At 44.6% G+C, this 12,975-nt stretch overlaps 1 protein-coding gene across 6 annotated transcripts in view; it reads left to right on the forward strand.

Moving 5' to 3' along the window:
- Positions 1-2,644: 2,644 nt before the first annotated feature.
- Positions 2,645-12,975, forward strand: part of CDC14B (cell division cycle 14B) — a 120,745-nt gene continuing 110,414 nt past the window's right edge. For 4 of the 6 annotated variants that reach the window (XR_001114308.2, XM_012500796.2, XM_030798881.1 and 1 more), the window contains exon 1: positions 2,645-3,261. Coding sequence is in view for 5 of the 6 variants with exons in the window: in XM_012500796.2 (XP_012356250.2) it covers positions 3,102-3,261 (160 nt within the window). In the remaining variant the exon portion in view is untranslated. The remainder of the gene's footprint in view (positions 3,262-12,975) is intronic. The other 2 variants (XM_030798595.1, XM_030798741.1) reach the window with 1 other exon arrangement.

Consider the following 12,975-nt stretch of genomic DNA (forward strand, 5'->3'; position numbering starts at 1 on the left):
GGTGGCTCAAGCCTGTAATCCCAGCACTTTGGGAGGCTGAGGCGGGCAGATCACGAGGTCAGGAGATCGAGACCATCCTGGCTAACACGGTGAAACTCCGTGTCTACTAAAAACACAAAAAATTAGCGGGGCGTGGCGCCTGTAGTCCCAGCTACTCGGGAGGCTGAGGCAGGAGAATGGCGTGAACCCGGGAGGCGGAATTTGCAGTGAGCCGAGATCGCGCCACTGCACTCCAGCCTGGGGGACAGAGCAAGACTCCGTCTCAAAAAAAAAAAAAAAAAAAAAAGAAGAAAGTGTTCCACAGTTGTTTTCATTTCAGGGTGAATTTACCTAGGAAAGATAGGAATATTTTAGAGAATCCCTCCTTTTTTTTTTTTTTCCTTTTCATCGTGCTGCCATAATGTTGAGAATCAACCAGATGCATCTGTTCCCTAAGTTCCACAGTTCAGGAAAAGACAACCCAGATCCTAGAGAGTTTTGTTTCCCACCCCAGCCTGGCCACTGCCACTCATCTGGGTCCCCGTGTCCTCACTGTGAAAGGATAGCCTTGGACCAAATATTCTCTAAGGAGCTTTCAAGCTCTAAAATTCTATGATGAGTCGTCAAGCAACGAACAACAAACTAACCAGGGAAGCAAACTAAAACACATTTCCTGTGGCCAAATTCTCAGAGCCCAGGGGTCAACTTATCAAAGAGGGGCAGGAGTCAAACAGTTCAAGAGCAGTGCCACACACACAAAACAAGTATCAGCTAGAAAACAGCACTTTTCTGCCTCTATCTAAACATGACCTAAAAACAAAATATAAATAGGGTTTAAAACTTTAATGTGTGTACTCAGCACACAGACTTCCTATTCACAAGAAGGGAAGATACTTCCGCATAATTACAAAGTGTAGTCCTATACTTTGTCTGTTCATACTATAGAAAGCATAAAATTATATACTTGCAAAGTATGAAAATATTTAAATGGTATAATTATCTGTATTTATGACACTTTTTTTTTTGAGATGGAGTCTAGCTGTGTCACCCAGGCTGGAGTGCAATGGCACGCTCTCGGCTCACTGCAACCTCTGCCTCCTGACATTTAAACAAGTTACTCTCAAAAGATCACAATGTCATGGAGGTAGTTTCTCTGTACTTCTAGGGAGCCACACGGACCACTTTCTTGTAATATCTATTCAAAACAAGACCCACTCCTTTAAAATCCCTGGTAGTCTGGGAAACTGGGTGGCTTTCCAATGCTGAGCCCCTAGGCAAGTCTGAAAGGTCTCCTCCTCCTCCTCCAGGTCAAAACAAAGGACTGTAACCCCACCGTTTCTGCTCTCTAAGACTTATTTGCGCAGCGCTGCACAGCCTCCCACATCTCTAGCTTCTTTGCTGCCCCTACAGACAAACATGTAGACCATTTTAAATTTAAGGCCTTCACTGATTTCCTTAGGGGAAACAGAGCAAGAGTGAACAGGAGAACCAACCTTAGGAAAAAGTGCTTACAGAGTTGCTGATCTCTAGCTTCAGACACAGCCCCCCTACTTCCTTATTTAGCCGTGCTTAAGGTAAAAGCCCACAACAATAGAAGTCAAAGAGCCCCTTCCTGAGGTGCTCTATGAAAATTTGCATTTCTGAGAGGCTTCCAAGGGGACTGACTCAAATTCATCTTTCTTTTCCCCAGGCTGGCAGTTAACTGCGGAACTGCAGGATAAAACGTTCAAGTGCTGGTGAAAAATAGGGACAGCTTGCAGATGTTGTAAAATTTGGGGCCATGAAATCTTAACACTGCCCTCCAATCTTCACACCCTTTTAGATGCTACCATGGACGTTTGTTTAAAGGCCCTCCAAAATGACAGTTTTTGGTTAAGTTCCAGGAAGATAGGACATTATTTTAATCCAGTAGAAAAAGAAGAGGATATGACCCTACAGTGTGCCAGATAAAAAAATTTAAGGACTAAATTTTCCCCTTGCTTCAATACTTCATGAAATAATCGGACCTGTCGACACCTCAGTATACACAGCAATGAGTGTATAAACTTACTGAATTAATGTGGGTGCTGGATTCCGAGATGAGAAACTCTGAGGTGCAAACAACCACGGTATATTGTGGTTCCACGGAAGTTTTATCGGGTCCTTAAGAAGCCCTTGCTTGGCCTTTTTGAATGCTGGGCACAGGTCGATAAATAGAGCGTAGTCGTTTAAATAGTTCTACTTAAGTTCTGAAATCAACTCTACTTTAAATCTACATAGCTGCAGGTAATGTAATCAGGCCATACTCTTCCAAGCTGGCAGCCATGGCAAAAGTCCCTTTCTCTTGGCGCGAATTACAAGGAAATTCAAGAAATACTTTAAGATATATATATGCCAAAGACCTGGAGTTAAGTTACTAGGGTGGGGCTGTGTAAATGGTGACTCACTAAAGAAAGTTGGGATCTGGGGTGCTGGCACCTGGAGGACACAGAAGAAACAAAAGTTGGGGGGCTGGCGAAGCTCGCTAGCACACTTTATCTCTGATTGGCGGAACCGCTCAGAGTTTTCTTTATGGCGTCACCGAGTACCTGCCTGTAGAAAGGACCCGTCTCCGTGACGTCACGCCGCACTGGCCAATGAAAGGCCTCAGTCTGCGGGCCCCGAGGAGGGTTGTGGGCCCTTTTTTGTGAATGAAGCGCCACGGAACAGCCCTCCTGGGGTCCCCACGAGCCTCGTCCTGCTGTGCCCCGGCGCCTACGCAGCAGCGGCCGCGGCCGCGGTGGGCACGCACGGTTACCCCGGGCAGCCCCGGCCGCCAGCGGCAGCCCAGTAGCCTCGGCCGCGCCAGCCGGCTGCGGGCACCTGGGGGCGGGCTGGGGGCGCCGGCCGCGGCAGGAGGCGCTGTAGCGAGGGCTGCGGCGCGGGTCCTGCGGCTGCCGCGGGAGGGAGCGGGGCAGGCGCTGTGGGCCGGGCTCCTCCTCCGGCTCCTGCGCGACCGCCTCCCGCCGGGCTCCGCCGGCGCCCGCCGTCCCCGCTGCGCCGCTCTGCGCCCGCCGCCCCGAGCGCCCGCGCGGGGCTGGCGGGAGCCTCGGCGGGCGCGCGGGGCCATGGTCGTGGCCCCCTGACGGGCTGCGGCCGCCTCCATGAAGCGGAAAAGCGAGCGGCGGTCGAGCTGGGCCGCCGCGCCCCCCTGCTCGCGGCGCTGCTCGTCGACCTCGCCAGGTGTGAAGAAGATCCGCAGCTCCACGCAGCAAGACCCGCGTCGCCGGGACCCCCAGGACAACGTATACCTGGACATCACCGGTGAGCCGGCCAGTGGGCGCGCGGAGGGCCCCGGACGGCCGCACCCGGTGTGGGGCCCTGGCCCACCCACCCCGGGCTGCCCGGGGCCTCCAGGGCCGGGCCGAAACGCCTTCGCCCCCACCCCCTTAAACGCCCCGGCCGCCACACCCCCTTTAGGAGCCTGGCTCCTGGGGAGCGCCCCCCGCCCCGAGTTTCTAGCTGCGTGGGCTGCGAGCTGTAACTTTAGCTGGTGCACTCTCCTCCACCAGCAAGATGGACCGAGGGTCACCTTTCTAAGTTGCGGGCGTCAGCCCGGCGCCTCGAACCTGCAGCTCCTCCCCGCGGGCTGCTTCTGAGTTCCTGTGGATTCCGCCTTCAGCGATTGCGAGCCCGGTTGGCCCTCGCGCGAGTCACAACCTCTGAATCAGCCCCAGAGGATTCCCCGAGCGCGCTGAACGCGCCTGGCACGGGAGCTGCCCCTTTTTGGCGTTGGCCAAACCCCCGCTGTTCCGTAGCCTTGGGACCCCGGGGGCGCCGCGTTGCCTGTCCGGCGCGGAAGCCGCAGCCCCTCTCCTGGGCCTCCCGCGCCCTGCCCCCTAGCGCGCCCCCCGCACGCCTCCGCCTCCCGGGGTCCGCTCCCTGCCGGGGCCTCGAGAAGGAAGGTGTCATGTTGATGGCATTCGAGCCAGCCGGCAAGACGAATGCCCGGGTTGTCACTTTTGAGAAATCCCAGCCAGCCAGAGCAGGTAGCCAAGCAGCCCTTCGATAGCTGTTCTGTTAGTGCTGATTCGACTGTTCTTGGAGACTCATAAATCCAATTTGGCAGCTGTTAGGTTTGCTGGGATTGACAGTTACGTGTGTGAAGGCATTAAATGTGGTGATGTATGTGGCAACGCTGTGTAAACAGCAGAGCTGTCCACGGTTTTGAGGGAATTGGCAGTCTGTTTTCAGTGGCGGGGAATGTGTCAACCTCGGTGCGTGGCGTTATTAAAAACTGTTTCCCGCCCCTAGCCTTTGATAAACCAGGTAAGCTGGAGTGGCGAGAACATTAAGTGGAAGTGTTTAGACAAACACAGACGTTTAGGAGAATAATATTCTAGGTTCATGGACAATCTGGAAACTAAGTTCGTTTTGAAATGAAGCTGAGAGCAGAGCGGGTTTCTCGGCTTTGGTGGATGGCCTTCAGGAACCAGAGCGGGCATAGGAAGGGGTTGCCCTGAGTACCAGTCCCCGGCCGGTAGCTGCGGGGGTTGTGCGGGAGGTGAAGCCTGCTGAGGCTGAGAAGCCAGGTTCCTCCAACGTTGTGCACTTCCCAGGAGAGGGCCTCGCCAAGGACGGGTGGGGATGGGAGCGGGTGGGCCTATACATAGTTTCTGCCCGTTATTGTTTATACCTCTTGAAAGGATCTGTGTTGAATGGGATTTAATTTTAGGACAAGTAATGCATTTACATGGTACAGAACTCCAATTCTAAAGGTGCACAGGAGTACATACAGGAAAGTTGGTCTCACAGTCTCCAAGTGTCCTTCTCTAGAGGCAACTACTCTTCCCAGTTTCTTGTGAAGCCTTCTAGAAATAGACTGTGCATGCATACTATATATACTATATATTCTCTACCATACACGTGCGAGTAGCACACAACATGTTGTTTTGCACATTTTTCCATTTTCATAGTGTTTCTTATTAGAATGATTGTTCTGAGTTGGTGCATACAAGACTGGCTTACTTGATTTTAATTACTGCTTAGGCCAATGTACATACGGTTTTATGAATAAAACCATTAACAAGTACGTATGGATTTAAATGTTTATGTAGATTTGAATGTTTTTTAACCTATTTAGATAGTCCCTGTTGATGAACATTTGGGTTTTCAATCAGAAGGTTTGTGACAGCAAAGTCATTGGAGTAAATCTTTCTCCTTGTTGGAGATGAAATATGATGTGGCTAGCCTTCGTGAGGCAGTCACCAATTAATTAACTTCAGAAAAACATAACCAAGCAGAATACTGAGGAGAAGTGCGTTTTATGAAATAAAAATGCTATCAGAGGGCAACCCGCTCTGGTCCCCTTCCACGCTGTGGAAGCTTTGTTCTTTCGCTCTTCACAATAAATCTTGCTGCTGCTAAGAAAAAAAAATCCTATCAGATTGCAAGCCCTAATAACGGAAGGGTCCAGCTTTAATGTAAGGGAGCTCCAGGGGAGTAAAGGTTATAGTCACCTTTCCCTGTGACTTCTCTAGGTGTCCCTCAGTGATAGTCTTGGCTTCCTGGAAAAATGATACTTAATCAGTCTGTTGCAGTGTGATATACAAGGCCAATTAAAGTATCTTCAGATGCAGAGTTTAGATTACTTTTTATTGGGCTTTTGGGGGAAGGCTTGAGGCCTGTCCTCAGCAAGTGGCAAACTGGTCCCTTCCTTCCCAGCGTGTTTTTCCCTCCATTATTGTTTTCTTAATTTAAAAAGCAGTGCATGCACACTTCTAACAAGTCAAACACTATCAAATGAGGTTTTTTTGTTTGTTTGTTTGTTTGTTTTTTGAGACAGAGTCTCGCTCTGTTGCCTAGGCTGGTGTGCAGTGGCCCAATCTCGGCTTACTGCAACCTCTGCCTCCTGGGTCAAGGGATTCTCCTGCCTCAGCCTCCCAAGTAGCTGGGAATACAGGCGCCTGCCACCACGCCTGGCTAATTTTTGTATTTTTAGTAGAGACAGGGTTTCACCATATTGGCCAGGCTAGTCTCGAACTCCTGACCTTGTGATCCGCCCGCCTTGGCCTCCCAAGGTGCTGGGATTACAGGTGTGAGCCTTCGCCCGGCCTATCAAATGAGTTTTATGGAGTCTTCCTCCCTTGGTAATGTTTTTCCTCCTTCAATTTTCTGTGCACATTCAAGTTTCCAGAAATTGTGCCATACCAGCAAGATTAGTTCTCTTTTTTTTGAGACAGAGTCTTGCTCTGTTGCCCAGGTTGGAGTGCAGTGGCGCTATCTCGGCTCACCACAACCTCTGTCTCCCAGGTTCAAGCAATTCTCCTGCCTCAGCTTCCTGAGTAGTTGGAACTACAGGTGCGCACCACCATGCCTGGCTAATTTTTGTAATTTTAGTAGAGATGGGGTTTCACTATGTTGGCCAGGCTGGTCTCGAACTCCTGACTTCGTGATCCCCCCTAGCCTAGATCTCCCAAAGTGCTGGGGTTACAGGTGTGAGCCACCGCGCCCAGCTGATTAGTTATCTTTTGATGGCTGCATTGTATGGCCAAATCATGATTTATTTAGTAGTAATAAATAGATGGTTATTTGGGGGTTTTCCAGTCCCTATTGCAAATGGCTGCAGTAGCATCAATGTATGTGTCTGTTTATATGTGTGACTATATCTGTAGGGTGTATTACTAGAGGTGAAAATGCCAGGCCAGAGTACATATGGACTTTATCCATTCCTCAGTGGACTTTTTGGCTATTAGGAATAACGCTGCTGTGAACATTCATATACAGGTTGTTGCATGCACACGTTTTCAGTGTAACACCCAGGAGTAGAATGGCAGGATCACATGGTATCTCCATGTTTAATGTTTTAAGGAACTGTCAGACTCTTTTTCTGGAGTGGCTATGCCACCAGCATTCCCACAAGCAATGTACCAATTATTCCACATCCTTGCCAACACTTATTATTGGATTGACAGGATTCTTTCACAGTGGAGTAGGTTTGTAAAAATTAATGCATGTTGTCACTTCTGTCCACCCTGCCCTTAAATACATTATTTTTTAACTTAGTCCCTTGACATTTTTATTGCAGCCTATTTAATCTGTAAGTTGAATTCCCATAGATCCCAGGATACTTCATGTGTGTGTATTTAATATAGGATGCTTAATCCCTATTTTTGTTCCTGTCGTCATTTGTTATATAATAACTATTGTTTAGTATCTAGCCACGCACACCACTATACTGGGCATTTACTCTTACTAGGAGCAGACTAAGGGGTTTAATTCTCATACCAACCCCATCCACCTCTCACCGAGCCATTCATTCACCTCTTGCCATGTGCAATGACATGGATTTTTTTTCTTGAGTTGTACTGCTAGTTCAGTTTCAGTCCACCATGAAAACAAAAGTTCATAAAGACAGTGTAGGCCGGGCGCAGTGGCTCACGTCTGTAATCCCAGCACTTGGGGAGGCTGAGGCGGGTGGATAACCTGAGGTCAGGAGTTTGAGACCAGCCTGGCCAACATGGTGAAAGCCCTTCTCTACTAAAAATTCAAAAATTAACTGGGCATGGTGGCACGTGCCTATAGTCCCAGCTACTTGGGAGGCTGAGGCAGGAGAATCTCTTGAACCAGGGAGGTGGAGGTTGCAGTGAGCTGAGATCGCGCCACTGCATTCCAGCCTGGGTGACAGAGTGAGACTCTACCTCAAAAAACAAAACAAAACAGACGGTGTAAACTGTAAGTGTTAATGCTAAAAAGATGCTGGGTGCAGATCAGAATGAGCTGTTACCAGTCTAGGAAACTAGAGGAAGTGGGGAGGTTGAGAAGGGTTTTCAAGGAAAAAATACTGGATTTTTCTATGAACCTCCTTAATGTCAGAGGTCTGAATCTTTATCTCTATTTTCCCATCCCTTAAATAGGGACCTCCATTCATGGCAGTGTACTTTCTCCTTTCCTCAGGAAAAAAAAATTTAAAGACTCTAACACTACTGCATATATCTATGTTTGATAATTTATAAGATGTAATAGTTGGTGCAGAGCTTTGATTTATTTTACTATTTTTATTTTTAAAATTTCTGATTAGGCTGGGAGCAGTGACTCATGCCTGTAATCTCAGCACTTTGGGAGGCCAAGGCAGGCAGATCGCTTGAGCCCAGGAGTTCAAAACCAGCCTGGCCAACATGGCAAAACCTCTACTCCGGAGGCTGAGGTGGGAGAATCGCTTGAGCCTGGGAGTTCAAGGCTGCAATGAGCTGTGTTCGTTCCACAGCACTCTAGCCTGGGCAAAAGAGACATAGTGAAACTCTGCCTCAAAAAAAAAAAAAAAAAAAAAGAAAGAAAAAAAAGAAAAATTCTGATTAGTAAAGAATATTGGTAATAGCTACTGGGTAAAAGATTCTTGGTGGTTTGTGTCAAATTTCTTTACCTTTTTAAAAATAAGTTTTCCAGTATCTGCCATGATCTAACAAAAGACTGTCTGTATTATAACAGTAAATAATTTTATTGGAAAAACACTAATTGAGGTCAGGATTGCCATTTTAAAGCACTGATTAATGGTGATATATTGGATACTCATCAAGTAAACAAATACAGCATTGTCTCCTCCCTCCTTCCTTTTTAGGATCTTTAAAATTCACAGCAGACATTAGACAAGGAAAATTTATTCATTAATTCAAGAAGTATTTATTGCATGCTTACTATGTAAAATAGTCATGCATATTCATTGCAGTGATGGAAGTATATTTTTCTTGATAGAAAAGGAATGCTGTTATGTAGAACACTAAGTCAAGGAGAAAAATTGCTTTTTCTTCAAGAGTTTTGTGTTATAGTAGATTATTCAGTTTCAGGAATTGAAGCCCATCATAGTGTGTAGTGTGCATTTTTCTTCTTGCTTATGTCTTGGTTCTCCTTTACTTACACTTAAATTTGTCTGTAATGTGAATTTGTTTTTTTGATTTCTATGCTCGCTTAATTCTTCAACATCTTCACTTCTGATATTCATGTTAGTTATCTGCTTTAAATCTAATTCCTTAGGCACTCCAACACCACATGGAGGCAACAATTTGACAGTTTCAAATGTCACTCCTTAAGTGGACATACAGAGTAGTTGGGCACAGACATGAAGGGAAGGTGGAATAATTGTGTTACAGAAATGGTACTGATGCCAGGGAGTTGCCAGTCAGTGCAAATTGTAATTGCTCTGTGCTTTTGAATGGGAAGGAATGTTCCCAGTTTCTGTTGGGGTTAGGAAGAGCTGGACTGAAACCACACTGTGGATTTTTAGGATGGAAGAAGGGCATTGATGCACACAAGTGACATTTCTTGGAAATTTCTGAGATAGTCTGTGGGAATCACTGAATTGATAGGACAGGGGAAAGAATTTCAAGAGATCAAAACCCTCCACATTCCCCTGTGAAGAAGCCAAAGGGCCAGAGATAAAATTGGGCCACGTTGATGTAGTTTCTTTTTGGCAAAGCCATGACTACCTGACTTTTACTGTTGCCAGCAGATAAAGCTGCTTCACAGAGTTGTACATAAATGATTTATTGGATATCTCCTAGTTAGTCCTGTGCTACTTAGGCTAGGAGATGAATAATTACCTACTGAATTTGAGGAAAATGAGCAAAACAAGTACATCATTCAGGTCTTCTGCAGGTCATGCTCTTTTCCAAATTGACTGTCATTAACAGCCCCATTTTTCCGGATATTTTATTCATTCAACAAATGCATAATGAATTTGTGCAAATGAATACCTACTCTGCCAAGCTTTCTTCCCCTCAAGTGCTATAAATAGAGCACTGCTAGAGATAGTCTCTGCTCTCATGGAGTTTATGTTTTCAGTGTTAATTGAGAAAATAACACTGGGAGGGTCTGAGGGAGAACTAGCATATAGAGTAACCATATCGCATATTGCGGTTGAAATCTTTAGGGAAGAAAAACTTTAATCAAAGAGTTTTTGAAGAGCCAATTCTATGAGGCCAACTAAGCTAGCCGCTAGGCATGAGGACACCAGGGAAACCTAGTCTCTGCCCCATCCCAGGGTTGAGCACAGATGGATTATTAGTAACCTTTTGGAGCCTCAATGCTGTCATCTGCCACAGATTTGTTGTGAGAATGAAATGAAGGGGATGCATATGAAGTGTGTAGCTTGATGCCCATTGATGGCCAGGGCTGCATCAGTGTTCTCTTGTGTCACACGCGTGACAGCAGCCGCGAGGACAAAGGGCAGGCTGAGACACAGTCATCACTCCTGGGGGGGGAAGGGGGGGGGGCTCACTTGGAAGGGCATCACAGGAAAAAAAAAGTCTAAAAAAAAAAAATACCATGGGGGCTTATCAGCTAAGGCTAACAAAAGGTTCCCGAGTATACAATTGCACAAAAGAAAAAAAAAAAAAAAAAAAAAAAAAAAAAAAAAAAAAAAAAAAAAAAAACATTCCCGTGTACTTGCACAAAAGGTTCAGTGAATCAGCACAGTGGAAACACAGTGTTTTCCTCTCTCTGCTTCTGAGAGCGAGCTCAGGGCAGAAATGCTCCAGATGAGGCTGGCTCCGTATTTGTCAGAGCAGCGGAGGAGGTTTGGTGCCGTGGTGATCATCTTTTCTGCCTTGGGATAAATGTTACAGTTTCTCTTTAGAAAGATTGCCTATAAGAGGAGGAATAAACCAAAGCTGTTACTTCATTCTTGAGGCTATTGTTATGTATTTTTATTATACTGAAGACTTATATTGCCTAATATTAAATTGCAGCTAAGCTTATTGTTGGGAAGGTCTTCTTAAAGATGGGAGACCCCTCTACCATGGGAGAGCCTGAGGTAGAAAATAAAACAATATATGAAATTATTTACTGATAGAATATAAATTTTCGGAGTGGTTAATTTAAAAAATGCTCTTGTATATGTTTTAAAATAATGTTTCACAGACAATTATCCAAAAGATTTGAAACTGATGGTGCATATTATTAGCAGACAGGGCCGTTTTTTTTGTTTTTTTTTTTGTTTGTAAAACAAATTGCTTTCAAAGGACCTTTCCCTGCTTAATGTGTAGCAGAGAGACAAGTTATTTGGAAAGGTTGGGAATAGGATATAAAGAAGAAATGAGATCTTTAAATCTGTTTTTTATTACCCTGGGAAAAATGAATTTTAGTAGCCAGTATTTTTTGTTTTCCTTCCCATCTTAGCTACTGAATATTTTTATAACCTAAGTAAATCCTTCACATTAACATTGTTATAAGGATCTGTAAGTTGACATGAAAACATGGACAGACCATCTGAACATCTCAAAGCCACGCCTCATCTAGATCAGGTACCTTTATGAATGAGGTAAGTAGGTGCGGGGTTGTTGAGGACAAATGTGGAAGAGATTGTATTAGAGACAAACAGACTGGTTCGCAGGAACTAACCAATCTTCAAATATTGTTTCTTTCCACTATTTTGTTTTTAGCTTCCAAAGTGAGTCATTTGATTTCTAGTGTTATAAGAATTGACTTCCATATTAGGCAGGGATTACTTTTGAAAACATTTTCCAAAATTGACTGTAACCTTCCTAAACTCAAGGATATTGAACTGGAATGTGTACATCTCATCTGGACTCTCTAGTTTATATGAAAGTTTTACGCCCTTTTCTCTCTCTTTTTTTTTTTTCTATAGCTTTTCATGGATACTGCTCCAACAAAGGTATTCAGATCATTGACTACTTTGCAGTTCTTTTATATGACTTTAAACTGTAGAATTTAATCTGTTAGTTTTCATTCTTGGTTCCGTCCTTTCCTGTTTGCTGGTCTTAATCTTAGGTAGCAGATTCAGTTTTCTGTAACTGTAGAGCAGGATTGGTATGTTTATGACTTAAGTTGAAATTTGTCTTTATATGAAAGGTTTTGTTGGTTTCTGTGATAGTTAATACTGAAAGTAGTTTCTGCAATATTTCATTGGATTAATATGAATGCCAGGTTTTGGGTGGTAGATATTTTTTGATAATATTCAGTTTTTCTTTTTAAATTGAATCTCACTTTCGTAGGCTCTTGTGGAAAGGGTACTCACAACGAGTTGTTATAACTATAACAGCTACTCCTGATTTTTTTTGTGTGTGTGGTCATTTAGTTCTTTTTAGACATTTATTTGACTAATAGATTTATATCCTATTTACTGAATTTGGCAAGAGGGAAATGTCATGAAATGCTAACTTGGGAAACAGGGAAGTGCTTCTATATTCTTTTTTTAATTTAAAAAGTATTCTTGCCGGGCGCAGTGGCTCACGCCTGTAATCCCAGCACTTTAGGAGGCCAAGGCGGGTGGATCACAAGGTCAGGAGATTGAGACCATCCTGGCTAACACGGTGAAACCCCATCACTACTAAAAATACAAAAAATTAGCCGGGCGTGGTGGCGGGCACCTGTAGTCCCAGCTACTCATGAGGCTGAGGCAGGAGAATGGTGTGAACCCGGGAGGCAGAGCTGGCAGTGAGCCGAGATTGCACCACTTCACTCCACCCTGGGCGACAGAGCGAGACTCCGTCTCAAAAAATAAATAAATAAATAAAGTATTCTTATTCACTTTGACTTTCAAATGCCTCAGATACGGGCAGTAAGCAAAAAACAAATCTGAATGGGCGTGTGTGTGTGTGTGTGTGTGTGTCCATATATCTTTCCAATTTAAAACAATTCTAACTTTAATCTCTTGGTCTTTTATATAGCTTCTTTAATCTCAGCATTATTTATATTCTAGAGGAGCAATTCTCTTAGAGAATGCTTCATTCACCAGTTGGTTCAAAAATTTGGTCCTATTCATTTTGTCTTTGAGTCTGAAAAGCTGAAGAAGCTAGGCTGGATAAATTAATTCTAGTTGCATAAGATCTCATATCAACTTCATTTCTCAGGTAGTTCAGTTTTATACCATTAAAATTTGGTTGGCAGTGTACTTTTTACAAAATAAAAATATCTTGTTCCTGATGTCTGTGATATTTATTGTTCTTTCAAGTTCTCATTTGAAAGTAAAATTACTTTCTTGGCACTGCTTTGCAATTTATGACATTGATCTTTTTATATCCA

Source organism: Nomascus leucogenys, chromosome 1a, assembly GCF_006542625.1.
Source record: "Nomascus leucogenys isolate Asia chromosome 1a, Asia_NLE_v1, whole genome shotgun sequence".
Lineage (NCBI taxonomy): Eukaryota > Metazoa > Chordata > Mammalia > Primates > Hylobatidae > Nomascus > Nomascus leucogenys.